This window comes from Pyxicephalus adspersus, chromosome 12 (genome assembly GCF_032062135.1).
Source record: "Pyxicephalus adspersus chromosome 12, UCB_Pads_2.0, whole genome shotgun sequence".
In the NCBI taxonomy this organism is placed as follows: Eukaryota; Metazoa; Chordata; class Amphibia; order Anura; family Pyxicephalidae; genus Pyxicephalus; species Pyxicephalus adspersus.
The window spans coordinates 20,403,056-20,430,264 of NC_092869.1; the positions used below are offsets into that span (position 1 = coordinate 20,403,056).

Below are 27,209 nucleotides of genomic sequence, written 5' to 3' on the forward strand. Positions count from 1 at the left end.
AAGAAACTTTTTTTTTAACAGCATATGTGTAGGCTGTATTTGGACCATAAGACGCAGGGACTTTTTCCCCCCACTTCTGGTCAGAAAAATACGGTAAGTTTTTTTTTTCTTGAACCGGTTCCCTTGGCCCTTTAGAATGTAAAGAGGAAATGGAAAGAGGAAAGTAGACCAAACCAAGATATACTGACCAAGTTTAAAGACTGTTAATATCGGGTCAAATATAGGCCAACATGTGGATGTCTATTACACTTTACACTTTTACTCATTTACCTATACACTACACTTTGTAGGGAGATCTCCTCAGTTTGTTTCATCTTTAGAAATGTATTCATACATGTTTCATACATGTATACATAGTAAACCATCTGCAATAAATGGGTGAATACTCATTTAGGATTATTTTAATGATGGCTACTAGCGCATCTATTGTTTAGGGTCAGGATGCCTAGGCAAAAACATTTTCTGATGCCATTGGAGTTAAAGTGCCTTCCACAAAAGATTGCTGTACTTATTCTTAGGAATGATAATTATCTGATCTAAATCTGATCTCTTGGTTTACCTGTGTACCAAGTTGTGTGGCAATAAGCCTAATACCTGAGCAGAATTATCATTCTGGGTCAATTATTTGGAAGATAAATAAATGCAGGAAACCAGAGCAAAACCAGGCAATCAATGTTTTTTAGAACCAGATCAGAAATAGCAGCTTGCATGAAAGCTTACTAAACTTGACTTTAAGACTTTTGTCAGGCCTCAACTTAAAGCCCACCATTGGGCAAAATTGGAAAACCTTCCACAAGAAAACGCTGTACTCATTCTTAGGAATGATAATTATCCGTATGTAAATCTGATCTCTTGGTTTAACTGTGTACCAAGTTGTGTGGCAATAAGCCTAGTACCTGAGCCAAATTATCGTTTTGGGTCAAATATTTGAAAGATGTTGAATGCAGGAAACCAGAGCATCAACCAGACAATGTTTTTGGAACCAGATCAAAAATGACTTTAAGATTTTTGTCAGGCCTTAGCTTAAAGCCCACCTTTGGGCAAAATTGGAAAACCTACACTGCACTGCTCCTATTTATTTATCTTAAAAAACAAACAAACAATGAACATCAAAGGACCCTTTCACTCTACAATATAGATGCAATAAGACTCTTGAGTAGTGCTACACATGACTGTGGATTTAGTTGAAGGGGAGCTTCATTTTTTTCATGTACATGGCCAAGAGAATTAGCTTGAACAAGGTTGAGGGGAGGGGAATTCCCTGGCTAGATATCAGACTTTGGTAAATTGGATTTGTCCGTTCTTGGCTGAAGTGAAAGCAATAGAAGTAATTGTATAAAGTGTAGTTAAAAGGAGAAATCAAAATACTAATGACAAATATTATAAGTGTAAAGAGTTTTAAATTTGCCAGTAGTTAAAAGAGTACATTTTAATGAACAGTAACTGAAACTAGAAAGGCAGTTGATGGGTGCCTAATGTGGCTTGTAATTGGGTAATATAAAGAATTATTACTAATTAGCCTCCATCTTTTTTGTGCCTCTTGTACTTGGTTTAAGATGTCAAGAACTAACACCAGCTTCTTTAAAGCATTTGTGTCCAAGTCACTGACTTTCAAATCCGTAACTCAGGCCAATAATATGTGTATCGCTGCTACCCCATTGTGTTCTGGCTTGATAAAGGAACCCATTTGGGTTATCAAACCAAAACAAAAATCCCATTAGATCAGGCCCAGGCTCCTCCGTCCTATCTCCTTGATTCCGCTAATTACAAACAGTGCCATGATCATCATACGGACCTAATCAATTTCCTCCGGCTCAGTTTTTCGTTTCGCTGCTAATCAAGAGAATAAAACCTCTTTTCTTTGAATACGTTTGTGTATTAAACAGCGAGAAGTTGGCATCGATTAATAGCACTTCCCTGCGAGTGCTTTCAGAATTTAATTTGTCCAACAATTGTTTAATTTAAAGAGTTATTTCTGCCCCCTCTAGAAAATCAATGCCAGAAATGTAAGGGAGGGCTCCACAGGAAAATGGCTTTTTAATGGGAATGAATTGTGTTAGTTATTGTGTTGGAATTTATAGAGACTCTGTGTTAACCCTCTGCTGCCTTTTAACAAACATGTATGCTAGTCCATTATGAAAGCATTTCAATTGACTAAACCTTCTTACTAGTGTCCTTAATATTCTTAATGACTTTGAATCTCAGCTTCTGAAAATGGTTCCCCAGTATATTCTTTTCTGTTAGTCTCCTGCAGCTTCACTAGATCACCTTGCAGCACGAGAGGGAAGTTGCACTGTTCAAAAACATGTAGCAAAGATCTTCTGGCCTATCTAGAAACAACATTCAAAGCTTGGTAAATCCTAATATATGATTTAAAAATTATTCAATCCACTTCTGAGAATAAGAAGTCTGGCGACCAAAACAATTGTTTTTAGGCCTTTTCACAATGTTGCATTGGTGTTGCATTAAGGCAGCCCTGTAATTTAAATAAGCTGCCTAACACACTGCAGGACACATTTATCAGCAATACCACTGCAACATGTGTTACTAGAACATGTGTGTCACTGTGATATTTGAGAGTTCAGATTTTTGCTTGTACATGTGCTTATTGTAACTGCTATGGATTACCTAGCCTTTTTGCCCAGTGCTCCCATTTAAAGCCTAGTGGTCCCAATATTTTCATCATATACAGAAAATACTTGATGCAGTGTTCATATGGCCATCTTTGAGCTGAAATGTATATAAGATTAATCTTATTTCTGTTCTGTAAAGTACTAAACTCTTGTGAGTGGCAACATAGCTTCCTCCATGAATACAATGAGGGTAGCCTCCAAGGGGCAAAACTGCTATTCTCAAGATTACAAAGTAAAATAGAAAGAGATAAATCTTTAAAAAATCAGGCCCAGTGTGTCTGAATTTGTTAGAAAAAGAAAATGAGGCTACATTAGAAGAGTCTGTTCTCTAGCATAGCCACATTTTATCTCCCTACATATACTGTGTGTGTAATTGCCAGGGATAGAGTGTACGGGAATACAGGGGTGTTTAACTCCAATTCTCAAGGGCTGGGGTCCAGACACCTTTGTAGTATTGGTGTAACATAAAGCAGTAAGTTTAATAAGTTATGTTTTACAAAGAGTCAAAATGGCCCCTTATATAAAAATCCTGGACATTTTTTAAGGACTGTTGTTGTGGGAAAAAGAGAAACCCTTGATATCACATGGACACTGGACTGATAACCTCCAAAAATGGTACACATACAAAAAAAAAGGGGGGATTTAAAATTTTTTTAAAACTTTTTTGAAAATCTTTGCATAATGCATGCTGCAACAGAAGTATCTGAAATTTAAACGACCCATTTGCGGATAGACAAAAATCTCCTGTCCCTTCATTCGTGGAGAAATTTCAGCCATTCATTGACCTCACAGAGCAGCTTACACATTTCCAAAAAGCCTCTGTTTCCAGGGTAACCGCTTTCTTAGCAAAAATGCATCCATCTTTAAACCTCTGCTTTTTTTCAGATAAGATGAGTGCTCAGCTATTTCCACTTATGTATATCATAGTTAAGATATTTCTCCGTTATCTCCAGTTAATGCATTTATGATCTGCAGTTTAGCAATTCAGTTTCAGAGATAACTCTCGGACACCATGGGATATATCTCACAATATCTGTTTACAACATGGGATAGCAGAAAATACTCTAAAGCAGTCATGCCACTCACATATAATCATATTACTCCTATATCTGAATGAAATGCACAGCATAAAACTAGCATGTTACAATGACTGCTGATGTTTCTTTAAATATTTATTATACTTATTTTAATAGCAATGAGAACATCTTCCTGTCCAAATTAGACTGCCTTTTAATGTCACAACAACAGACACATACATATGTGCATACAGTATATTAGGGGGATTTTACAAAGAAGATCTCACACACACATTAAGGGCATTTTAAAAGATCTCTCACATACACAAGAACACCCATTATGGACATATGAAACAAAAAGCTAAAATCTAATTTTCACTTTATATGGTAATGTCAGAAGAATATGTGGTAATCCTGACATGATTTTCATTGTTGGGGCACTTGGGTTTATGTATGGTCTCTTGATTTATGTTAGCACCCTGTCACATATGCCCCTAGTAGGCATATATGGCGACTGTGCCAGAACATATTCTGCAGCCATGGTACAGTGTGGTGTCACTATTGAAAGATATCTTGAACAGTTACTTGGGCAAGTACGTGTATTCAGAAAGTGGTTAAAAGCAGAATTGAGATGAAGATTAAAAAAGGATAAATGAAGAGTACAAACAGTATTTTGAGAAAAATGTCTGTAAAAGCAGAATAAAGAAATGAGTGTGGAATCTTCATCTTGGACTTGATATAAGGGGCTGAAACTTACAATTTCACAATAGGAGTCACTAATGCTGGGCATTTGAACAGAATTATTAACAACTGATTGGGCAATTGTGAGGGAAGGGGGGATTGTGGTGCAAGCTGGAGGATTTTCTTTAACTAAAGATCCGCTAAAATGTCTGCACAAATACTTTCAAGTGAGATATGTTCGCCTATGTCTTGTGACAGCACCGGTTTCGAGGCAGAAGAGCCACTAAACCAATGCTACAGTTGCCTGACTGCCCCCCTTGTTGAACACAATGTGGCAGACTCTGCTTCTCTTTTCTGAAAAAACTCTGCCACTGGACAACCAATAAAAGGAGTTCATGTCACGCAGGGGGAATGGGGGGCTGATGGAATTAAATATAGGAAGAAAAAGACTTGGAGCTAAAAAGTCACATAACCGTGACTTTAGGTAAATAAAGATTGCGTTTTGGAGTTAATTATTGAGGAGAAGGATGGGTAAGGATCATCCTAGAGATCAGCTTTTAAAGGATTGCAACTGCTAAAATTAGTTTATAAAAATATAATTTAGAGTTAAATTTATTTTAGAGTTAGGTTTATTAACATTAAATAGTTTCAGCCGTTCTAGTTAAATAAAATGAAAATAAACAAGGTATACAGTAATGAGACACCACATTTGTCAACAACCAACTAACCTTCAGTTCTAGGTTTTTTTTTCTCAAATGTTCCTATTTTTATGCATGAATGGTCTTTTTAAATTAAACTTGTCAAACGCCTCCTTTATTTTCCTAAAAAAAAGATTGATGATGACAGAAATGGTCTCATCAGTCTTCTGCTGCTCCTTCATTGTCCAGTCACTGGCTGGGGGTGGGGAGGTGACCAAGCGGTATTGTATAACTGTGGCAAAAAAAGTAATCTATCTGGCTTTGCTATCGGGAACAGAACTGTAAAGAAAAGTAAAGGTGTATCACTATTTGCCTTAAAAAAAGCCCAAATTTGCCTATATTTTCATTATTTTCAAAACTATTAAGATTTTGGAGCTGTAGATTCTGGTTTGCAATGTTTTTTCTAGGATCTAAGGACTGTGGTAAATAAATGACAAATTTAATGGCAAGCAAAACAGCTCCTGAATGAATGAATGAATGAATGAATGTATTTCAGAAACGTATTTTGTTTTGCTGAAGTTAAGCTTTAGGCTGACCCACACCTTGTATATTCATATCCTTGCATATTCCTTGAAATATTGGATCTTTTCTGTTCCCTTCCCAATTATCAGTGTAGGGAAACATGAACTTAAGCTGCATCTCTTTGGGGTCCACATACAAGTGTATAACTGGACACAATATTTCAACCCAGACCATCAATAACCAAATATGAAGTTTAACGGTTGTGTCCTAGGCTATGATAGGCCTATGATATAGAGTGTCTATGGATGGTCCAATGGTTCTGCTAGAACCATGCTTTATTTCTGTATATTAGTGTCTATTTAGTCTGTAATCATAACTGCTTTTCCAATTTTTGTAACTCAATTTAACAATAGCTCATTTTTACTCAGCGCTTGCCTAAACTTCACAGCTTGTATATAAAATGTTCTTGAGTCTTATCAGCTTTTCTGGCTCCCTGCTGTGCACAAATACATGGATTACGTGGGAGCGAAGTATATTTCTTTCTATTTATAACTGCATACCTTTTAAAAAAAGTGAATTCCCAATGTAATTGAACACACTTATTCTAAAGCGTGTGTCTTGTTGATTTCTCATTCATAAATCTGTGCCAGAGGAGGAATTGTGTTAACTCCTTCTGTTAGCAGTCTGCTTTGCCATCTATTGACTTCCTCTTTGTTTGTCAACCTGAGGGAGAAATACAGATAAAAACATCCACTGCAAATAAATTAAAATATAAAATGGAATGAGCCATGCTTTATATGTACCTTGTGCAGTCTTTGAAGCCTTTGTCGAGATCTAGAACAAAGACCTAGAAAATGGCTTTGCCAACTGTCGTCTCCATGGAAACCTCTACTCATAGGAGAACAAGAGGTCGGCCATTTTGCTAGACCGGTTCAAAGGGCTTCATTTTGTGAAACAATAACTGATTGAGAGTCATTTTTGTTCTGACTTGCAAACAAACAGAACTTCCAACAGATATTTCTTTCAGGAATATCCTGTACGTTATTGATATTCATTTTATCTTTTTACCTATTGTGTCCTAATTTGATCATTAATATTAGGTTTTTTAATTATTCATAAAATTAACATACACTAAAGAAGAATTCAAGGAAACTATAACTAAATCCTTTCACCGCATATAATGTTTGCAAACGTTCAGTGCATTTTTAACCTGTGACATGTGTAGTTATGTGCAATCTTTCTTATAGAACTCAGAACATGGGGCAAATAAATTAAACAAAATCATTTATTCTAATATTTATTAAAAAATAATTGAATGAATTTTTAAAAACTACTAGCATAATTACCTGAAATTCATTCATATCCTTGCATAAGTCTCATGTGCACCAGAAATAAGGCTGTTACCAGAACTGCAAACTACTGCTCTGTACTTTGCATGAGCCTTCTGTGTACAAGAAGTCAGACTGAGAATGAGAGGAATGTCAGATAGTATCTGTTTTATTACATGGGTCTTTAGTTTTTGAAGGCCAGAGGGAGATATTTAGTATTATGATGAGCAAGAAAGTAAGTACAGTACTTTAAAGCACAACTAAAAAAACTGTTTTCTGTTCCTATAACCTAAACTATTTTTAAAGCATGCTGATAATGACAGCGCCTGCACATTCTGCAGAAGCACAGGAGACAGTAGAAAGCAATACCCTATTCCTAGTAGGTGATATCTTAACATGAACATGTGCCTCACCTAGGCAGAGTAACTTCCCTTTGTTCCACTACTATTTTGTTGAGATCCTGGAAGTGAAGGAAAACCAGCCATATCCAGATATGGACGTATGTAAGATTCATTTTCACTTACTGTGTTAGCCATTGGAGAAGTTGAGGAGCAAAGGAAAGGTAAGTACATGGTACCAGTGTGTAAGGGGTGAAAAGTGAACCTGTTACTTTGTCCTGCATGGGCAATACACAGATTCACTCTGTTGCAGTGCTAATGCAGGCAGGCTTACAGCTTTTCAGTAGACAATACTTATGGTCGATGCTGACAGGTGACTTTAAGACTTGGAAAAGTTTTTTATTTTAAATCCCCCCAAATGCATTAGATAATAAACTAAAAGCCCAGATTGGTGAAATTTATCAACAAATATCATTAGGTACCTTGATATACAGAAGGTTGGGTTACTCATAAAACATTTTGGTATGTGGTGTGCATTGCAACTTCCTAAAAAAAAGTTTTTATACTGAAGTTTTTTTTGTATAGAAGCCTCTGTTTGGAATTTTAGGTTGCTGTGGGTTGTGATGTATGCTAATATAGCCATATTATGTTTGTGTTTGTAATGGCAGCTGTTTATCATCTGCTGCTGATCCATTGCCTGACATTTCACCCTGTCTTGTTTTCCCTCCCTGTGCTACCTCCATTTTGTAACCTCCATTATTCTGTCCACTGTCTGATGTGAACCACATTGACCTCCTCTCCCACCTGCAGACTCACAGACATTTTATCAAGGTATCCACCACTTACTAGTTTCCCTGTGTATGCTGGTAGCTCTGCATGCATCCCGTAGATGTCAGTCATTTTTTATCAGTGTTGTTGTCTAACTAGTTTACAATTAGCTTAGAACTAAAATTTGTCTTGGGTCCTGTTGTGTTATTCTGTGTATGTGTTCCTAAATTAAAGGGATTTTTCTGCCACAGAATGCATGTTCATTGTAAAATTACATTTTTTCCTCCTCTGTGGATGTTTCACATCCTTTCTCTCCTACAGTATTTTTAAACAATAGGTCAGTGGACTGCAAATCTGTATGTGTGTATTTTTTTGTCCTTGTACTTTTAAATTCAGGGGTTGAAATGTTGGACACATCAACTCTGGAAGTCCCCACTCCATCCTAATTTTCTTGTAAAAAAACTACCTGGATTTATCAATCCATCCATGTGCACACACATTCCAGGGTATTGAAGTAAAAAGTATTAATCTAAGCCAATGAATCTAAGCCAGACATCTAGGAGATCTAGGAGGGTGCAGATGGAGCAGCCTAGTATTTTTCTCAGCATAGAAAGTTTACAAAAGTTACATTTAGCTACTCACCTAACAATAGGTGATCAACAATGGCATTTTCTTTAAAGTCAGCCTTTAGTCATTATCAACAAATAAACTAACAACAGCATTTTTACTGAAATCTGGGATTTTTTGGATTTATATGTATAAAGAGAACAACAGCAGTATAAAGGTAATACCATTTTAAAGTAAATATACCAGAGACTGTTGATCCATGGAGGTGTGCTGTTCCTGCTGAATTCCTTTTTTTTCAGAAATCTGTGTTAGGTTTTTTTTCAGTTGAGACTGCACACAGATTTACCTTTAAGAATCTCCCTAAAAAAAATGATACCCTGGACAAATGAAACATACCCCTTCCAATGTAGAGATGGCTGGTGAACCAGTCCAACATAAAACAATGCAGTGCAGGACATCAGTATCTAATGGAGGCACCCTCTTTAAATTTACAGATAACAAATTGTGTGCAAGAGCCCCAGACTAGAAACTAGAGGAATTTAGTATGTGTTCATCTTATCAGAGACTGACGTTATAGTCAGTCTTTTGCAAGATTTTATGAGTTTGTTGAATTTTTGGTAGGTTCAACAGGTATTTTTCTGCACTTTTAGCATTTTTAAATCTGAGCCCAACAATTTTTTCTAGGAAGCTATGTACAGCTTCTCCCATTAGCCGCGATCTGTCTATATTGCACGGATCACAGATCACCAGTGATATCTCTGGGACTAAAATAAGGTATATGAGGAACAAGATAAGGCATAGGAACCCAGAGATATTTACAGAGCATTATTTGTGTCTAATTAGTACCCAAACAATGTTCATTTTATCATATATTCCCACTAAAACAAATAGTGGTACACTTTGACATGAGAGTGTGCCTAGACACTCTCATTCTGTAGGCTCAAAACAGTGTGAGATCATGTAAGGCACTGCTTCCACTGACCGATGGTCTTAGCAGGTTTGAAGTGTAATTTGGTAGTACCATGGTGGTCTCCTTGCTGGAGGCTCTGATAAATGGAAGCAAAGTTTCCCTCAAAATGACCACTTCCAAACAGAGTGGCAGTGACATGGTAAGTCAGTAACAGGGAAAAAACAGATTAGTTTTTTGTGGTGTCTATTCATTTGCCCATTGTCTTTTTGGGCACAGATACCGGAGTTTGCTTCCCCTTTTAATAGAAATTTTAAATTGAAAGTGTTGCTGCTTGTTATTACTTCAGTGTAACTGCATTTATCAATTGATTTCTTAACTTGTTTAAAAAGCACTATTAACAGACACATTTGTATTATTTTTCAATTGCATGACACTTTTTATTATGACGTTTACACATAATTCACAAATTACAAATTATGTGCAGCAGCTTGTAATAGCCAATCAGATTTTCCTTTTTTTCACAGTTACAAAAATTATTTTATCAGAGCTTTTGAATATGTTTTTGATTATGTCAAAACTGATTTTCCTCCTAACAAGTCAATAGGATTTTCAAAAGCAGCTAGATGTAGCATAGGTCAAATGTACATTTGAAACACCTTGCAAGTGTCTTCAACTGACTTCAAATGCAAGCTGAATTCAGTTAAGTGCATGTAAGATTTTGGTTGCCATAGGTTATTGTGCCTAATAGTAATATTTAGGGGCTGATTTTTAATAGCGAATGGAGGGTGACATTAATGGAGTGCAAGTCATGGTACTTTGACGGGTGACTAGGATTTCCTTCTGTTTTTTTTTTCCTAATCTCCTAAAGAGTCCTAAAGCTGGCACAGAGAAAATCAGATTTGCAAAGCTAATCACTATCCTTAATAATCACGTACTGGTTTTGTTTAGTGTTTTAATTGGAACTGAGACCAGTTATGAATTGCATAGGGAAGCTTTAGAACACTTCTGCTGTCTTTTACCTCTTTGTAGCAAGTATATGTTACATATTAGCCCATATTAGCCAAGGACAGAAAGTTTGGGGTATTCTCCTTAACAGAGACACAATGAAAACATTGCAATGTTAGCCTTATATTACCATCTGGCCCCAATTTAGGATTTCTTTGTGTCATAGTGACAATGTTGTTAACAGAACAGGAAGTGAAGCGAAATTGAAAAAACAGCCATAGCATCAATGATCTAGCATGAGTTCTGAATGTTTTCTCTGTCCCAAACTGAAAAATGTTATGGCTTAAGACATATTATACCAACCAGAATGGAAAAACTGACATCAAACTTTATTACCAATGTCAAGGGATATAGGAACCACCCACAGTGGTCTTTCATTGTTCTTGCATGAAGTTCTTTGCTCACAGCTGCATGTAAGACCCACTCACTTACTTCCCTGCAGATCCTTACATAACATGCCTTACCAGTGTGCATAGCTTCTAATAATAAAGGTTTTATTTTCTGGAAAGTTCTAAATCCTGTGTGGGCTTCAACTCTTTCTTCCTGGATATATATTTTTTTTTTTGCCTGTAAAATGTGTTTTCACTACTTTTTATGTGTTTTCCTTTACCGTTCCCAACTCTCATCTTTCTCCCGTTTCTTTTTTCCCTTTTCCTCATTGCCACTAGACCCCAGCCCTTATCCCACCCATTCAGGTCTTGACCACGCTGTTGTTGGAGGAGTTGTAGCCGTGATCGCCTTTCTGCTATTTTGTCTTCTTATTGTCTTGGCACGCTACTTGATCAGACACAAAGGTAAGGTCATTTATCTCACAAAACTTTATTGTCTTCCATGGGGGTAGAAATAAGTCTTGCTTATAGTGGACATAAACCCAAATCTTACTCTGCCCTGGCTTCTAATTGTGCATTGTCCTACTGGTTTCCAATAGAGTACATACATATACAAAGAAAGTAAAGTTGCTGCAGCAGATAGGCAAGAAGGTATAAATAAAGGTAAAAGCAAATACTTAAAAAGCAAAGAAAAGTCATGACAGTTATTTATGATACACAGTCCTTTAGCAAACATAATGGTAATCTTATCAGGTTTAAAACTACTTTAAAATGTCATTCAATCTTTCATTTTTACATTTGAATTAGGTAAGGTTGGACCCTCTTCAGCTTTCTTTTTGGGAAGTAGAAGAATAGTGTGGGGTGATAGTGCTGGGAAGCAGTGGATTTTTCCCAGTCAAGTGTAATCTATGTAGAGAGATGATTCTGTTTAGGCAGGTCTCCTAGTAGTGTCAGCCAAAGATTATATTTGAGTAAGGACAATAGGAAGAAAAGCGACAAAAGCAGTATATACAAAAAATATGGATTCCGTTTTATCTTGACTTTTACATCCAAAAAAGTCAATGCATTTTAAAGGTTCAAAGGGTCCCACTTCATCAGGCCTCGGTAATATTGAACAAAGTGTGTACTGAATTGATAAAATGGAGGAATCTTGAGGAGCAATTGATGATTGTTAAGATGCTGGTTAATTTCTTTTACATCCAGGAGCAACTTTTTTTGCTGCCTGTGACCCTAGTGGGAGTGTTTTCCTCACTTTTTGTCCATGAGACATTCAGTCCTATTCTGTACCACTCCTATTCACATGTACACTTTATTTTTCCTATTGGAATCCCTCAATACTAATAATGCACTCTATTGGTGTCCCATTGACCAAACTAAAGCTAAATCTTCTATAACATACATCAAAAGGAACTTACTAAATTTGGGGACCTCAAGTGTAGCTCCTGAAATCACCAAGGGGCCATACATAAGTTTGTTGAATGTAGCCCCATAGAAAGCTGGCAGGGACTGCAGCCAATCTTTAGGAGATAGCCAAAGACTGCCAATATTTAACAAAAGATGGTCATAGACTGCAGACATGCAACAGGAGTTCTTGGAGACTGTGGTTTGATCACCAGGGCTTTAGATCTTCAGTTACCTGGGTGCTGAACATGTGATTGTATATACAACCAGCAATTTAAGGTTAAAAAAATGGTTGAGGGTCCACCTGTGCCTTGTCCATGCAAGGGGGTCCAGGGAATCACTGGCATTTGAAGCTTATTTTAAGGGTCCTATTGCCATCTGTGCCTTAGTTTCTCCCTTCCTTTCTGCTTTGATTGCTAGGGTAAAAATTGGAGAAAGGAACAGTGTGACAGGCAGCTTTGGCAGCTGAATTACTTTGTCCACAGTGCAGGAGATAAGCTGTCTGAGGTTCAGGGAAAGCCTAGGTAGGTGTGTTTTAATGTACAGTATTGTTTGTAAGAGGGTGGGGAAATGGCCAAATTATTTCATTGCCTCTGCTAATTGACTTTACTGATTGACCTATCACTGTCACATGGAGGGAGCCACATGTTCATTCATACCTGAAACCGTTTCCTTCTGCTCCTGCTACTAAATGAATTGGTGCAGGAGCAAATTTAAGGTGAGTGAGATTAGTGCAAACTTTTGCTTTGTAGTAAATGGGGAGAGCACAGGTTTGCTTTTGGCTGCCACATTGCAATTTATGCTAGTGATACGGCTAATTTAATAATCATTAGTGATCAACATTTAGGCTAATAGCTGCAAAAGATCGGCTTGTTTTTAGCATCATAGAATAACAAAAAACTTTTCATTGTGTGAACATGCCAGCACCTAAATTTAAAAATGTACAGATCTTGTAGTTGTCTCTATCTTATGGTGGACTTTAAAAATCAATAATGATATATATTTTCTGGTGAATAAATCGAAGACCTATAAGCTATAAAGTTTCCTCATTCCCTACAAAAAGTCCAGGATGATAATGATGATGTTGCAGTATTGTCTATTTGTCCATTTTCAGGCACCTATCTTACTCATGAAGCCAAGGGATCAGATGATGCTCCAGATGCCGACACAGCCATCATTAATGCAGAGGGCGGACAAGGCGGAACCGATGACAAAAAGGAATATTTCATATAAGATCAACTCCTTCTCCCGATAACATAACAACGGCAACAAAATCAAGAAATCGTTAACAACGGGAAAAAAAATAGCGTTGAAAGAACAAATTGATACCAATGTTTGGCAAAATTTGACTTGGATGACTCTCTTTCTCTAACAGGGCCAAAAACAGGATTGAGGGGAGAGAAAGGGACAGTCGACTGAGAGATCATGCTTCTTAAACAAACTTGTACAAAAGTTATTACTAAAAACTCTTTAAAAGGTTAAAAAATTGCTTGCTTAAATCTACATATCTTCAGTGAACGCACTATTCTAACAAACAAATAATAATCGTGAGTTAAAATATTTTCTGTTTATTTTCATTTACGATGTGTACAAAGTTTTATGTTTTTATTTTTTACTTTGGAATGTTGGGGGTGGGGGGATAATGGGAGAAAACATATTTAAATATATTTAGTGTTTTTGTTTATTTTTCAGGGTAATTTAAACAGGTAGGATAGCATTTTCTAGAAAGAAGAGTGTTATATGTCAGGAATACTTGAAGAGCAATTACTAAGGTGCCACAATTAAAGCTTCCATTTAAAGACCTGTATAGCTATGGCTTGGATTATGATCCTTTTTGCAGTCGGTGGCAGCTTTTAGCTCTGGCTTGGGAAAGGTAGAAAGGACCGTGCTGGCACTTGAAGAGTGAGATGTTAAGTGAAACAATAGATTATGGGAAGTGATGTCAAGGAACATTCTATAGGTGTAGCTCCCAGTAAAGTCCTCTGCTTCCATCATGCTGGTGGGGTGGAGGGTAAGTGTCCCTAACCGAGTTGGCTTATGCTAATCAGGGTCTCGGTTTCGCACAGAATTAAAGAGAAAAGGCACAGTGTTATTTGTTTAGTGTCATAAATGTTTTGCTATGTTTTAATTTTTCTTTTGACATTAGCCCAGTCTGAAAACAGGTTCAAATGGAATATATTTGTATATGATAGGAGTAATGACCAGCCAATCAAAATATCCCATATTGTAATGCTATAGCAAACAGCCTACCATAACAAATGCAGTTTGTGGTAAGGGAACATTCTGATTGGCTAGTCAGTCTGAGAAAGAATTTCATCAAGAGAAGTGGTACCTTCTGCCATATTTACCACATGAATGCCTCATGAGGTTATTTGTTGTTTTTGCAGTGTGGAATTCATTTTTCACAGAACTGACTGCATTATTCATCTGGAAGAGTTACTGATATTAACCAATAAATCTCTGTATTATGTCATATTCTGTATGTACCAGGCTTGGCATAAATTTCTGTTTTTTTCCTTTACTATGTTACCATTGCATTGTCCATCCTATCATACTGTTGCTTCATTCACAAAGATCTTTATTTAATAACATGGCACAGAAAGCAGTAATGTGCAGGTATTTCAACTGATTCTAGTTCTTAGCAGTACAGTACAGTCAAACTAATGAATCCTGATTTCTGATTGTTTGCTGTGAACACTGCACTTTGCACATTACACCTTTCCATAGTAAATAAATGCTTATTTATATTGGACTCATATTGACTATACATATCAGTCTTTACATGTTATGAGAAAGTTATAAGCCAGATCGTGTTGATATTACCTAGCAAAAGGGCTTTGCTAATTAGCAAATGTACAAGTATATGCTGGAAAGTAAATTGGTTGCTGTGGCTTACCATATGTCCCTTGCTTGTATTTGTATTGCTTGTACCATACATAGTTAACCATTATCCAATCATCTTTTGAAAATTTAAATTTATGTTCACCTTTAAGTATAATCATCTCACCTCAAATCAAATAATACCTGATTCAGATTATCTGGTTTAATCAGTAACACAGCCCAAAGGAGCAGAGGTCAAGATCTAATATGTTTTTACAGGAAAAATATGTCTCAAGCAAATGAAGAGATATTACAGTTGATCTTCCTAAATGCTTTGAGGACTTCTATCATTAGCATTTTATGTTACAGTCTACCCATTCAGTATCCTTGTAGATTGATGTTCCTAACTCAAGACCCTTCTGGATCCTAAATGTGCTAGGCCGAAGAATTACACCAGAATGTGGTCACAATCTTGGTGATTGTTGGTCACTTTAAAGAGTTCCATTGGAGAATATCAAAAGTGTTATTGTTGACCATTGGCTGGAAAGTTACACGTTGCTAAGGGCAGTGCACACAATTTATGTTAGTCAGGTTTGCCCATCTTATGTTTTAAACATTATGAAAATCATAATGAAAAGACCATTGAAACTCTTTTTAAAAAGTCCATCTGGCCATTCAGCTCTAGATTTGCATGGTTTTACCTAGATCAAAATCTCTACTGAATAACAAAATGTGGGTACCAAAAATGTCCTGTATTACAGAAACTATTATCAACCTATTTCACACTTAAAGATCACCTAAGGCAAAATTACATTCCAAAGTCTTGTCCCCACTCGGGTTATGATACTCAAGTATGATAAACCCCTTAAATAACTTAATCTGTGCACAGATGCCTAGAGTCAGTACAGTTGTCTTACAGTTATGTTTAGTGATCTTTCACAAAATGACTGCAAGCTAACAACCAATATTGTTTTAGAGCCCCCATAGCAGAGCACCTTCTGCTCATTTCAGCAATTTTAACATGATGGGATGGACAGGGGAATGGGGCTATTTAAACTTAGGTTTGCTTTTCCTGTAACATTTTCATTATTGGTTGCTTTGTGTTTCTACATAGGAATTTAAAGCAGAATAAAGTAGAAGAGAAATGTTGTCTGTAACAACCAATCAAATTCTATCCTTCAGGCATAGACTAAAATCTGGTATTGTAAGTAGGGTTACCAATCTTGTCTTTTCGTAAAAGATCTCCAAAGAATGACTTGTGATACCACCATGCATTTGGTAACCAGTCAAGACTTGCTTTTCATTTGCATACCTGTTCAAAATACTACATCTATAACTTCCCATCTAATTGTTTGCCATAAACTACAGCAATCTAATTGCTGGATTACTGCATTTAAAAACATATACATTTTTGGGAAATACAAATACTTGGACAATTCTTTTGGTATGATTGTTGAGCCATAGCAATATATTCTTTTCCTGCCTATACTCTATGTACCTTTGTTGTTTTCTCTGAACGTATACCTCAGCATCATCTATTCCAGTACAGGCTTGCTTAAAGGAAATGCCACCCAAAACTGATTTTTCTAGTTTTGAATGGACTTTGGTTTTTTCAGTCTTCCACAATCATCTTTATATTTTCAGGGATCCAAGACGGGACATCTTCTGCTCTAAACCCCACCTTACCTTAGCTTAATTCTGGAATTTAGGCTTCAAGCAAACATCTGATCATTTTTTAAAGTTGGTAAAACCTAGTAGAATATTAACTGAAAAAAAAAATAAAGTTCTGTGCAAGTTCTGCCATTTAAATGCCCCTTCCCTACTGAAAAGCAGCATAAACAATTAACTTAAACACTTCTAGGGGAAAAAATGATAGATATAGTTAACACTGTTGTATATAGGGAGTACAAGAGTTTTCCAAGATATAGAATATACAATATACTCCAAAGGCAGTTTAGGGACACAAACTTTTTTTTTTTAATTCATATACATAGCATTAAAATTTAGATAACACAATTATTTAAAAAAAAAATAGTGCACTAGATTGCATGTACAGTGCAACAAAGGGTATTTCACACCACAAGCAATACAAAAGCATTGTCACTTGATTCATCCGCTTCATCAGATCACATTTTTTTCACAATGTGATGAATTAGCTCAACCATTTACTGCTGCGGGATGTTTCCATATAGTTTTATGTAGTGTTGCATAAGCAACCCACACATCAGCCTCAGTATCCTCCCCTTGATTGCTGTGTTCTGAGCCACCACCCCATAAAAGAGGAGGAGATGAACATCTGCTCCCTCTTGGATTTTGAAAGTTGTCAGAATCACATTCATCCTGGACGCTGCACCACATGTATGGTGGTGCAGCTGGTGATGTGAAATACCCTTTGTTGCACTGTATATGCATCTAATGCACTAAAAAATCTTATTTAAAATATTTTATGTGAACTTCAAAAAAAAAGTTTGTGTCCCTTAACTGCCTTTGGAATATGGAAGTAAATTTTTATGTTGTTGATCAAGCGATATAAAGTTACATCTCCCTTGGCTTCACCTTCCTTGGGATGGCATCATCCTTGTACTGGGAAATGGCAAGTACTCCAGATTTCTGTCTCAGGAAAAGATGCCCTGAGGCAGGAATTGGAGTACAACCCACAACTCTTACAGGAAGAAGGCAGGCAGGAACTGGAGGGGAGTAAGTATAATATCTAACCTTTTTACAATCCCTTTTTTAATGTTCATGCCAATTTTCTGCCAGGAGTAAAGTGTATATTGATAAGGGGCACTTAAAAAGGTAAAACACCTGCAAAACTAGACTACCTATATCCTCCCTACTTGTTATTATTGTCTGTGTCCTTAATAAAAAATCCCCTTACTTGGCTAAAAACCTAAAAAGTAGCCTTCCCTGATGTATCCAAAACAATAGAAAGAGTTTTGTCTAAAGTTCCTCTTTAAGGGCTTATGTTCATGAGACTTAGAAGCTAGTCAGTTGTGGTATGCTTTTAGGTGCTTCTTTGTTGTTTCGGTTGGCCTTTGTATTGCTCAAGTAGTTGCTTTAAATAACGCATGTATTCACACTGACTTATATGGTAAAGCAAGTCAGTTGAGAAACAAACAAATATATGCACTTGAGCTCTAAATGTAATTTAAAATACTGCTAGTAGATCTCTATAATATTCTGACTTTAATTGATTTGATTTAATTTACTAGTAGTCCCCTTGCACATCAGGACTCATTCATAGAAGGGACAGAAATCACTTTGAACCATTTAGAATGTGATACATTGCTGTGGTTTCAAAGGGTTTTCAGATACTGTAAGCTTCTCTGCAAGTAGGGAAAGCAGGATGATAACTTTATAGGGGTGGAAATGCCCATTGGAGTAGGGTAATGCTGTAGTTGTTTGGCTTGGGTTTAGCTTGAACTATATGGCTATACTAAATGTTCTGGAACTTCTTCAGGAACAAATGGAAAAGAAAAAAGTAGCTGGGAAACTATACAGTTATCCTAAAACTTAGAGACTTTTATGCTGTGGAAAGGAGGGTGCAGAGTTTTGCTCCTTTCTAGGATCCCCAGTACTTTTTCAGGTGTATCAGGTATCAGGTGACTGAATGTACCATTTCCAACCAAAATTTAAAAAAAAACTGTTTTCTTTATGATGTAACCAGTTTTCTGATGTTTTTTTTTATTTTGGATTTTGGAGTTGATGAATTACTCTGTCCACTCCGTACACCACAATCTTTTTTTACAGTCAGCTTGCTCTTGTTATGCAGCAAATATATAGTATATATATATATATATATATATATATATATATATATATATATATATATATGGTCCAGGTGCTTCCCAGTCTGATTTGCTGTTCTATATTTGTATGTAGGTGAAGAAAGAAACATGGCTGCTTTTATGGTTTGAAAGAGCTTCCTGCAGGGAGGAAACTCTGATATATATGGATGCGTGTCTAAATGACTGTGCTGAATGTAGTTCACTATATGTTTGTACCTTTCTAAAATATATCTCTATATATACTCAGTCTGTGAAAATACATCTTATGGGAAGCTTATGTATTCTAATATGGCTCATTATTTTGATGTGGTTTAGTATACCTATAGGGACCATTACCCTATTGTCTCAAGGAAATTAGGTCTTTTCCAAAATACACATATACAATTCTACTGGCAGGTGTACATTATTTTGTCGAAGGCATTTCTTCACCTCTTTGTAACACGTAATACTCTCAAGGCTGCCCCTGTGCAACAGCATAGTTAGCGCTGTCATTAACATTCTACATTGCTAACTCCATTCCCCCGCTGTCCAAGGGGAAAAGGGGCAGCTGGAGTCCAGAAAGAGGGGTAAGAATCTTCTCCAAAGCTTCCACCAGAGTGCATCACCTGAGGCAACAATTTCAATTTATCTCATGCTGGAACTAGCTCTGTGTGAGAAGGAGCGTACCCATACTGAAACCATAAAATGAAGAACAAAAAGAAATTTTTCTAGTCTCTGCAACTATCTTGTAGCTTTTGTGTTCTGTGGCATGCTAGCCTAATTACAACAATCACTATCAACATGTAAGACTACATATGCCTAATAAAATGTTTAGTTTGTGTAATTCTCACAGTGAAGGCTGATAGTATGACATTAAGTTGTGTATGACAACAGTATGACATACCTACAATCATTAAACATTTTTACAGTCTATTTTAATGGTTCCTAATTATACACAAAAAGCTTGAGACAGCAAGATATCTATTCAGCAAAGAAGCAGAATTAAAGCCCAATTTAACTCTTTACATCAGATAAATATAATGCAGGTGCAACAAAACAAAAGACGTGCAAAGCAGCTACAGCCTGTGTGAAAGCAGTGGTTTCTCTGCCAAAATTAGACATGCCTGCTGAGTCAGCAATCAGCAAAGTCCCTGCCCTGCCAAATGGTAAGCTCTAGTTTGTACTGAACAGGGGTTGTGTTGGACCTCTGCAGAAAGATCACTGCATCCTCTCAGAGAGTAGGATGCTGACAAGAGACAGGCTTCTTTACTCTGCATGTGGTCATTTTCTTATTAACTGTAATTCTTTGCACACCTTTTGTTTCAATCATTGAAAAAACACCTGTTTATTACTGTATATGTCCCATCTGTGCCACCAGTGCAACTCTGTCGTGTAGAGGCATGGATTCCATAAGACCTCTGAAGTTGTCCCATGCTATTGGGTACCAGGACATAAGCAGCAAATCTTTTTAGACACATTGGGCCTGATTTAATAAACTTCTCCAAGGCTGGTAAATATAGACTATTGTGAAAGAGCATGGGTGATCCAAAAAAACCTGAAATGGTTTTCCTAAAAATCATTTGCTATTAGTTGGCCATTTTTTAAATCCATTTCAGTTTCATGTTTGATCACTTATATTCTTCCATGATAGTCCATTTTCACCAGCCTGGGGTAGCTTTAATAAATCAGTCTAATTCAGCCTGCTTTATCTCCTAAAGAAAATAGACTATTAAGAGTGAACCTGGGTGACCACGCAACCTGGGAATGGATTTAGTGCATGGTTGAAAACATTTACTAAATAATAGCAAATTAATTTAAGAAACATGAAGTTTCCTGGATCACCCCTTATGATAGTCTATCTTCTCTAGTCTTGAAGAGCTTTCATAAAATATGCCCATTGCCTCTGCCATTCTACCTTCTTCACATAAACACCAATCATCCACATGATGGAAAATTAAATGATTCCCAGAACACCTTCTTTCATTGCTCCATGGTATAGTTCCGAAACTCATGTACATATTGAGGATGCTTTCAGCAGTAGATGGATCAGTAAGGGTAATCTGGTCTTCAGCTATACAGCAAGCTGATGTCCTGTATAATGTTACATTTTACTGTTATGGCATACATTGCACTTTTTCTTGTAGTTCGTACTATAATAGCTCTTCTCTGGATTCAGACCAGCTTCCTGCCACTTACAAAATCAGACACCAGTGCACCCCTTAATCTGTTGCTGGTTCATTGGTTATCTGTCCTTAGACCACTTTGGTAAGTACTATCCACCACATACAAGGAACACACCACAAGAAGTGACCCTATGGAGTTTCTCTGACCCAGTCATCTGGCCATCAAAATTGTGAAACACTTGTGAAAGTTCTCAGAACCTCACTTACCCTTTTTTTGTTTCAAACCTATCACCCCAAGAACTGTCTCACTGCTAAATATATCACACCTTGACAGGGGCCATTCATAAGATCACAAATGTTATTTTTCCCCTCTCACTGATTTTAATGTTTTTTCTTGAAATTAATGTTTTTTTTACCTGAAAGACCAGTTGTTCAAAGTATATGGCCAAATATTTTTTGTTGGTATTTTGCTAATGGTCTTTATATTTAAAAAAATGTTTATAGTGCTAATATGGAGCAAAATAATACACTGGTTATCTAATGTGCATGTTCGTGTCTCTGACATCTGTACACCCTCAAAACAAACAAGTGTGTGCCCTGTTTTTGTTTACAATAGGTTTTGTGTTTACAGATATTTAGGACTGACGAATCCTTTTCTTTTACAATTTCTAGGCATATTGCATTACAGAATGTGTGTAGTTGATAATATGTTATAGATTGCTTTTATAGTTTTCAGAAGGATTATGACTAAAACATGGCAAGAATTTGTGTTAAAGTGAACCTTTTCCTTGCCATGCAGAATGAATAGACAGGTTCATTTTAAGACATACTCTTCCCTTCTTACAACTCAGTTGCTCTACACATCTACCAGAAGTAGAGTAAGCTGTCCTTTGTAAGCTAAACATTGCTGAAGTCATAAATTACAAAGAGCTTTGGACTCTTAGACTCATTAGACAGGAATGATGCTTGGTGATTGGTCAACTACTATCAAAAAGAATGGGTTACATGCTTCCTTATAGCTGAAAATATTGGGCATTGTGTTATGAGCAGTAAAATCATTTAAAACAAGTACTCACTTATATATCTACAAACATTGTGAGAAATTATGATAACAACGAAACTAAAATCTTTCTGACTACATCCTATTGCAACAGAATCTTAAAACACAATATCAATGTATGTGTTGTGCTCTTTAAGAACAGTACAAGCAGCTACAGAAGTCAGTCAAAGACACCATTTGATACAATTAACCTATTACTAGAAATACAGTATGTAAATAATTTCATTCCTTTTGCCTGGGCCCAGGTACACAGGCAGAACATGGGTTAAAATAAGGGTTTAGTTTTAGGTCTAGTGTTAGGGATTTTAATGAGGGACATGGCTGAGAGTTAGAACTAGAGCTGGAGATTAGGTTTAGGGTTAGGCATTTGAGCTTGGTAAATCTGATTGTTATTGGCATGGATAGGGCTTGGGTTTAGGCTGAGGTTATAGTAACGTTAAGTTGCTTAGCATTAGCATTGCAATTATACAGTTTGGGATTCTGACACACTGTATATACCATTGGAATTGTTGACATCTATAGTTTATCTATGCCCAAACATCTTTGTGCCAAAATACTTTAAAACTTTTGTTTTGTGTCAGAAACAGCAGTGCCATTTGTCACAAATAAAACACTGGATACCAGTATGCATGCAGCAAAATCCTACTTTACTTACTTATCTACTTTATGTTTTTGTCACAGCTTGCAGCCATATTTCAAATTTTAAGCCAGTGAGACAAAATAAACTTTTTTTAAAACTGTAATATATTGCCATATGCCCCAAAGTATAAATTTAGCATAAATGAAATGTCTGTTTTCTTTAAAATCCATAAAAAATATCTTGTTACCTGCAGCTCACTGTAGACCGCGTAAGATATGCCACTGCTGCAGCTAGGAAAAAAAAATCAAAGTGGGTATAGGTAGTATTTGAAAATACTTTTTTATTATTACTCTTGGGTCTTTGCAAGTTAACTAATGCAATGAACACCTGAGCTACATAAAGAGAAGGGAGCATGAAGTAGCCTCAAGTAGTCAACATAGCTGAAAGCTGTAGATAGGTTAATACATGAGTATGGAATACTGTACAAGCCTTTAGATTTTGCAATTAGATCACTAACATTAGTGAGGACATTCTCCATAGAATTATGTGGTATAACTCCTGATTGAAAAATAGTAATTAAACAGATAAATGTTATTCGATTTCTAAATGAATGTGGCATTAAACCAATTTAATGAGATGAGAAAAGATTTGAAAAGGATTTTTAAGTATTAGTGGTATAGTTTTATGTGTGAATTGAGAAGGGACACTTTAGAACTGTAGACACTGTAGAACACATAAAATGTTGTTTTGCAATGGTATGACAATGTTAAGGTGCTTCTATACCATCATGGTATAAAACACACAATTGGTTTCCTCAAAGCAGACACTTTTTTTTTAAAGACACAATGGGCCAGATTTATTAAAGCTCTCCAAAGCAGGAGAGGATACATTTTCATCAGTGAAGCTGGGTCATCCAGCAAACCTGGAATTGATCTGGTCAAGGATTGAAAACATTTGCTAACAAATAGCAAAATGATTTTTAAGACATCCATTTCAGGTTTGCTGTATCACACAGGTTCACTGATGAAAGTGTATCCTCAGGCCCAATGTGTGCATTTTACATTGCTTTTCCTTCCAAAACCTCATGGGAAATATGGATTTGTTACTTATAGCACTAAATCAAACACAGTTTTGTGTTTTCATTGTTTTTTCTAAATATAATGTAATGAGCACTTTTACCAGAATCATAGTCAGATTTACATCTCAGGATCTTATAGGAAAATCTTGTGCCATAAGCCCCAGCCACAAAAGTTCCACACCTCCATCACCAATATACCACACCGCCATCACATATCATAAAAACATCTAGTCTTAGAACTTAGCTATTTGCTTGGTTAATGTCTGATAAAGTGTCCCTTTAGTCATTCCCCTTTAATTTTCCTCTATGGCCTACTTTCTTGGACACACAGTGGGGTACAAACCAAAAGTCGACTGTCCTTTTGCCACCTGCAACTTCAGGTGCCCCTTGTCTCACTTACATCTTCCTCTCTAAAGCACAGGCACCTCTCCCCTGCACATGCGGGCAGTTCTGACCTTGAGCGCGCCTGCCCTTCCAGATTTATTCAGTATTGCCCCTCCCACGAGCCAATCATGGGAAAGCCTCTTAACCTCCCAACCGTTAAGCCCGAACTTTTCCGTGCTAAAAAAAGTTGCAATTATCGTTAACCCCGAACTTTTCTCACCAGGTGGTTAAATGTAAACAAATGTTATATTGCAATCCGATTAACATACATTGTATGACAATCAGATTACAACTGAAAACAAATACTTACCCAGTGTCCGCAGCTCCTCTAGCAGAAATAAAAGATTTGCTATTGCTGCTGGCATCTGCAGTGAGATGTCAAGCACAATGCAGAAATCCTGCATTGTGCTGTGCATCTCTCCGGAGATGCCAGCAGCAGCTTCCAGCATCCAGCGTCCGTCTCTGTCTGTGTCTGTGTGAGCTGGGCAGGGAAATCCCCCCCCTCACATCACCCCGGAGGATGAGTCATCTTCTGGGTGATGTGATTGGTGATGTATGGGGGTGTGTCAGGATTACAATGTAATCTGCTTTTAAATGTTTTTTACAGTACAAAAACACCACACAACATGAAATAAAAATAAAAGTACATTTTTAATTTTATTTTTAGATTACATTGTTGTCTATTATTTCATTATTGTTTTAAATTATTATTTATATTTATGTATTATATTATAATTTATGATTTTAATATAATAAAAAAATATAATTATCATACTCGGGAGTTAATCCTAAGAATTACAAGCCCACAATATAAACACAAATTTCTATGCAAAAAAAAAAATAGGATAGGATTTTATTAAAAGTACATTTTTTTTTTACATGATTGTGTGTTTCAAACTTTTTTTTATATTCATGATACCTACTAGACCCTTGCTCGGACATATTTCTGTAACTTACAGGTCTAAAATTTAAAAACAGTGTAACGCTTTTGGTACAGAAATCTAGACATCAGTGTAACGCCCAGGTGGTTAATAGCCCCTGGCTATTTACCTGGCACAGACACAGCAATCAGCGTTCGTCCAAGGAGTCTCCGCTGGTGCCGTGTCTCCTAGCTCTGTTGCGCATTTCCTCTATACCAGTTGATTACTTCAGTGCTTTCCCTGTCCTGTGCCTGTGTTACCCCTTTTTGCCCAGTCTGTTGTTTCCCTGGCTATTTCCTTGTGCTCCTCTTGTGTCTCCTGTGTTGCCCTGTGTCTGCAGTGATCCCTGTGTCACAGGTGTCTGTTTTCTGGATTTCTAGTTCTTGACTCCTTTCTTGACCTCTATGCTTGCTGCCTGCCTCGACCCCGGCCTTCTTTGACTTTTCCCCTGCCTAGTTATTCAGTATCACACTATGTTCTGCCCACCCTTGTGTGCCCATAGACCGCAACCTGGCACCAGCCTGCAGCACAACATCCTCACCTCATGCTGATTAGAATATGCACCTTAGCCCTTCCCAGGGTTCACGCCACTATTGTGCAAGCCATAGCACCCCCTAGAGGCTCTGTCTCACCAAGCGAGACAGTTTGCAAAAAAGCTGAGCGCTGTCTGAGCCAGCTAAATAGCCAATGGCTAGTAAAAGGCTATCTCCAGATCGGGGGAGAGAGAGGGGCGATACTGATTAAATCTGCAAGGGCAGGTGCACCTGAGGTCAGGACTGTGCATGCGCAGGAGTGAGGGGTTGGTGCTTTAGCGAGGTGAAGGTAAGTGTGACACCCCTCACCAGGTGGTCCTTATAGTAACAAGTCTGTCTTACCCAAAAAAATGGTCCTTACCAAAAACCACCAGAAGTCCAGCAAGCATGAGTTAAAAAAATGCATTACCCTATTACACAACACATTGATGGTAAAAGCTTGACAGATGATAATGGTAATTCATTTTTATTGCACACAGAAAACACAAAGGTGTGAAAGTGGGCAGGACATTCAAATTATTTTGTATTGGATTCAATACAAAATAACTGTATTGAATCCAATACAAAGTAATCATTATATATTATATATATATTATACATGCTACTGTACAGTTGTATTACAGGTTTCAATATTTTTTCACCCTTTTTAACAAATTTTTGAGTTTTTTTTTTTAAAGTTTATTATTAAATTTATTAAATATTGGACATATTTCGGTGAGTTATACCCAAGAATTATAGGACTACTATGTAAAATAAATTTTCATGCAAAACAATATATCGCTTTGGGCCTAAAAATAGTGACATAATTAGACTGGCAAGGAGGTTAAGCTATTGTAGTTTAGTCAATGATCTTTTAAGTCTTTATATGTATAGCTGGTAGATGGAGAAAGTGGAGAACGGAGATTTTAGTTAAAGGTATTAAAAAGCTGCATTGGATTGTGTCACTAAGGATGAGAGACATACGATTTTTGGCAATTGAGGACTCTTCTGATACCATAGCATATGCTTTGTAGAGACTGTTAGAAAAGCAGGAAGTCCTTGTTAGTGCTGCCTTTACTGCAGCATGTATAGCAACCCAGGTTTCATCATTTAGGAGATTTGCTAGATTTAGGAAATTTGCCAGTTGGCATCATCTTTCTCCAAGCCATTGAAGTGAGAAGTAAATTATATAAAAAAAGGGGTCATCATTAGAACATAATGAACTCAGTTTATAAGATGCCAGCATACATGTGTGGTTTTGGGCAGAGGGAGTAAAGGGAGGGAGAAGAAATGTTAGGACTGATCCAAGAGTGCAGGAGTTTAACAAATTTGAACAAAGGAAACTAGAAAGTTACACCAATAGAGGACCATTATTTAGGGCTACATAGGCAGCTGAGGGGAGTTTTTTTAAGGATGCTGAAATCATGTTTTATGATTTTAGATATAACTCACAAAAAACTGTAGAAACCATACAGAAAACAAAAAAAAAAAAATACTAGCATATAGCAATAAAACTAAAATGAGATGCAGAAATCATTTTCTTAAAGGAATAATAGGAGAATGTCAACCATACCACCATACCACCAACTCAAAATAAATGACAAAAGTTCAGACCTCAGTACAGAGAATATCAGGGACTACATTTAATACATTTTACCTTAAGGTTAATACCTGATTTGGAGCATTGTATGGCTATACTATTGTAATATGATTGCATATTAGAGAAATCCACGAAATGCCTCTTATTGGATGTGTGGGGTAATGTTGTTACATATACATGCAAAGGTCTTGAGAGAGCTTTTGCCTATCAGGAGGTGCTTCTTGTATGA

The 27,209-nt window shown here is 36.7% G+C and overlaps 1 protein-coding gene across 5 annotated transcripts in view; it reads left to right on the forward strand.

The window, feature by feature from the left end:
• Positions 1-21,391, forward strand: part of CADM3 (cell adhesion molecule 3) — a 273,426-nt gene extending 252,035 nt beyond the window's left edge. For 2 of the 5 annotated variants that reach the window (XM_072428592.1, XM_072428596.1), the window contains 3 exons: positions 7,967-7,987; positions 11,075-11,200; positions 13,227-21,391. In XM_072428592.1, the coding sequence (XP_072284693.1) occupies positions 7,967-7,987; positions 11,075-11,200; positions 13,227-13,369 (290 nt within the window). In that variant the 3' untranslated portion in view covers positions 13,370-21,391. The remainder of the gene's footprint in view (positions 1-7,966; positions 7,988-11,074; positions 11,201-13,226) is intronic. The other 3 variants (XM_072428594.1, XM_072428593.1, XM_072428595.1) reach the window with 3 other exon arrangements.
• The last annotated feature ends 5,818 nt before the right edge of the window (positions 21,392-27,209 follow it).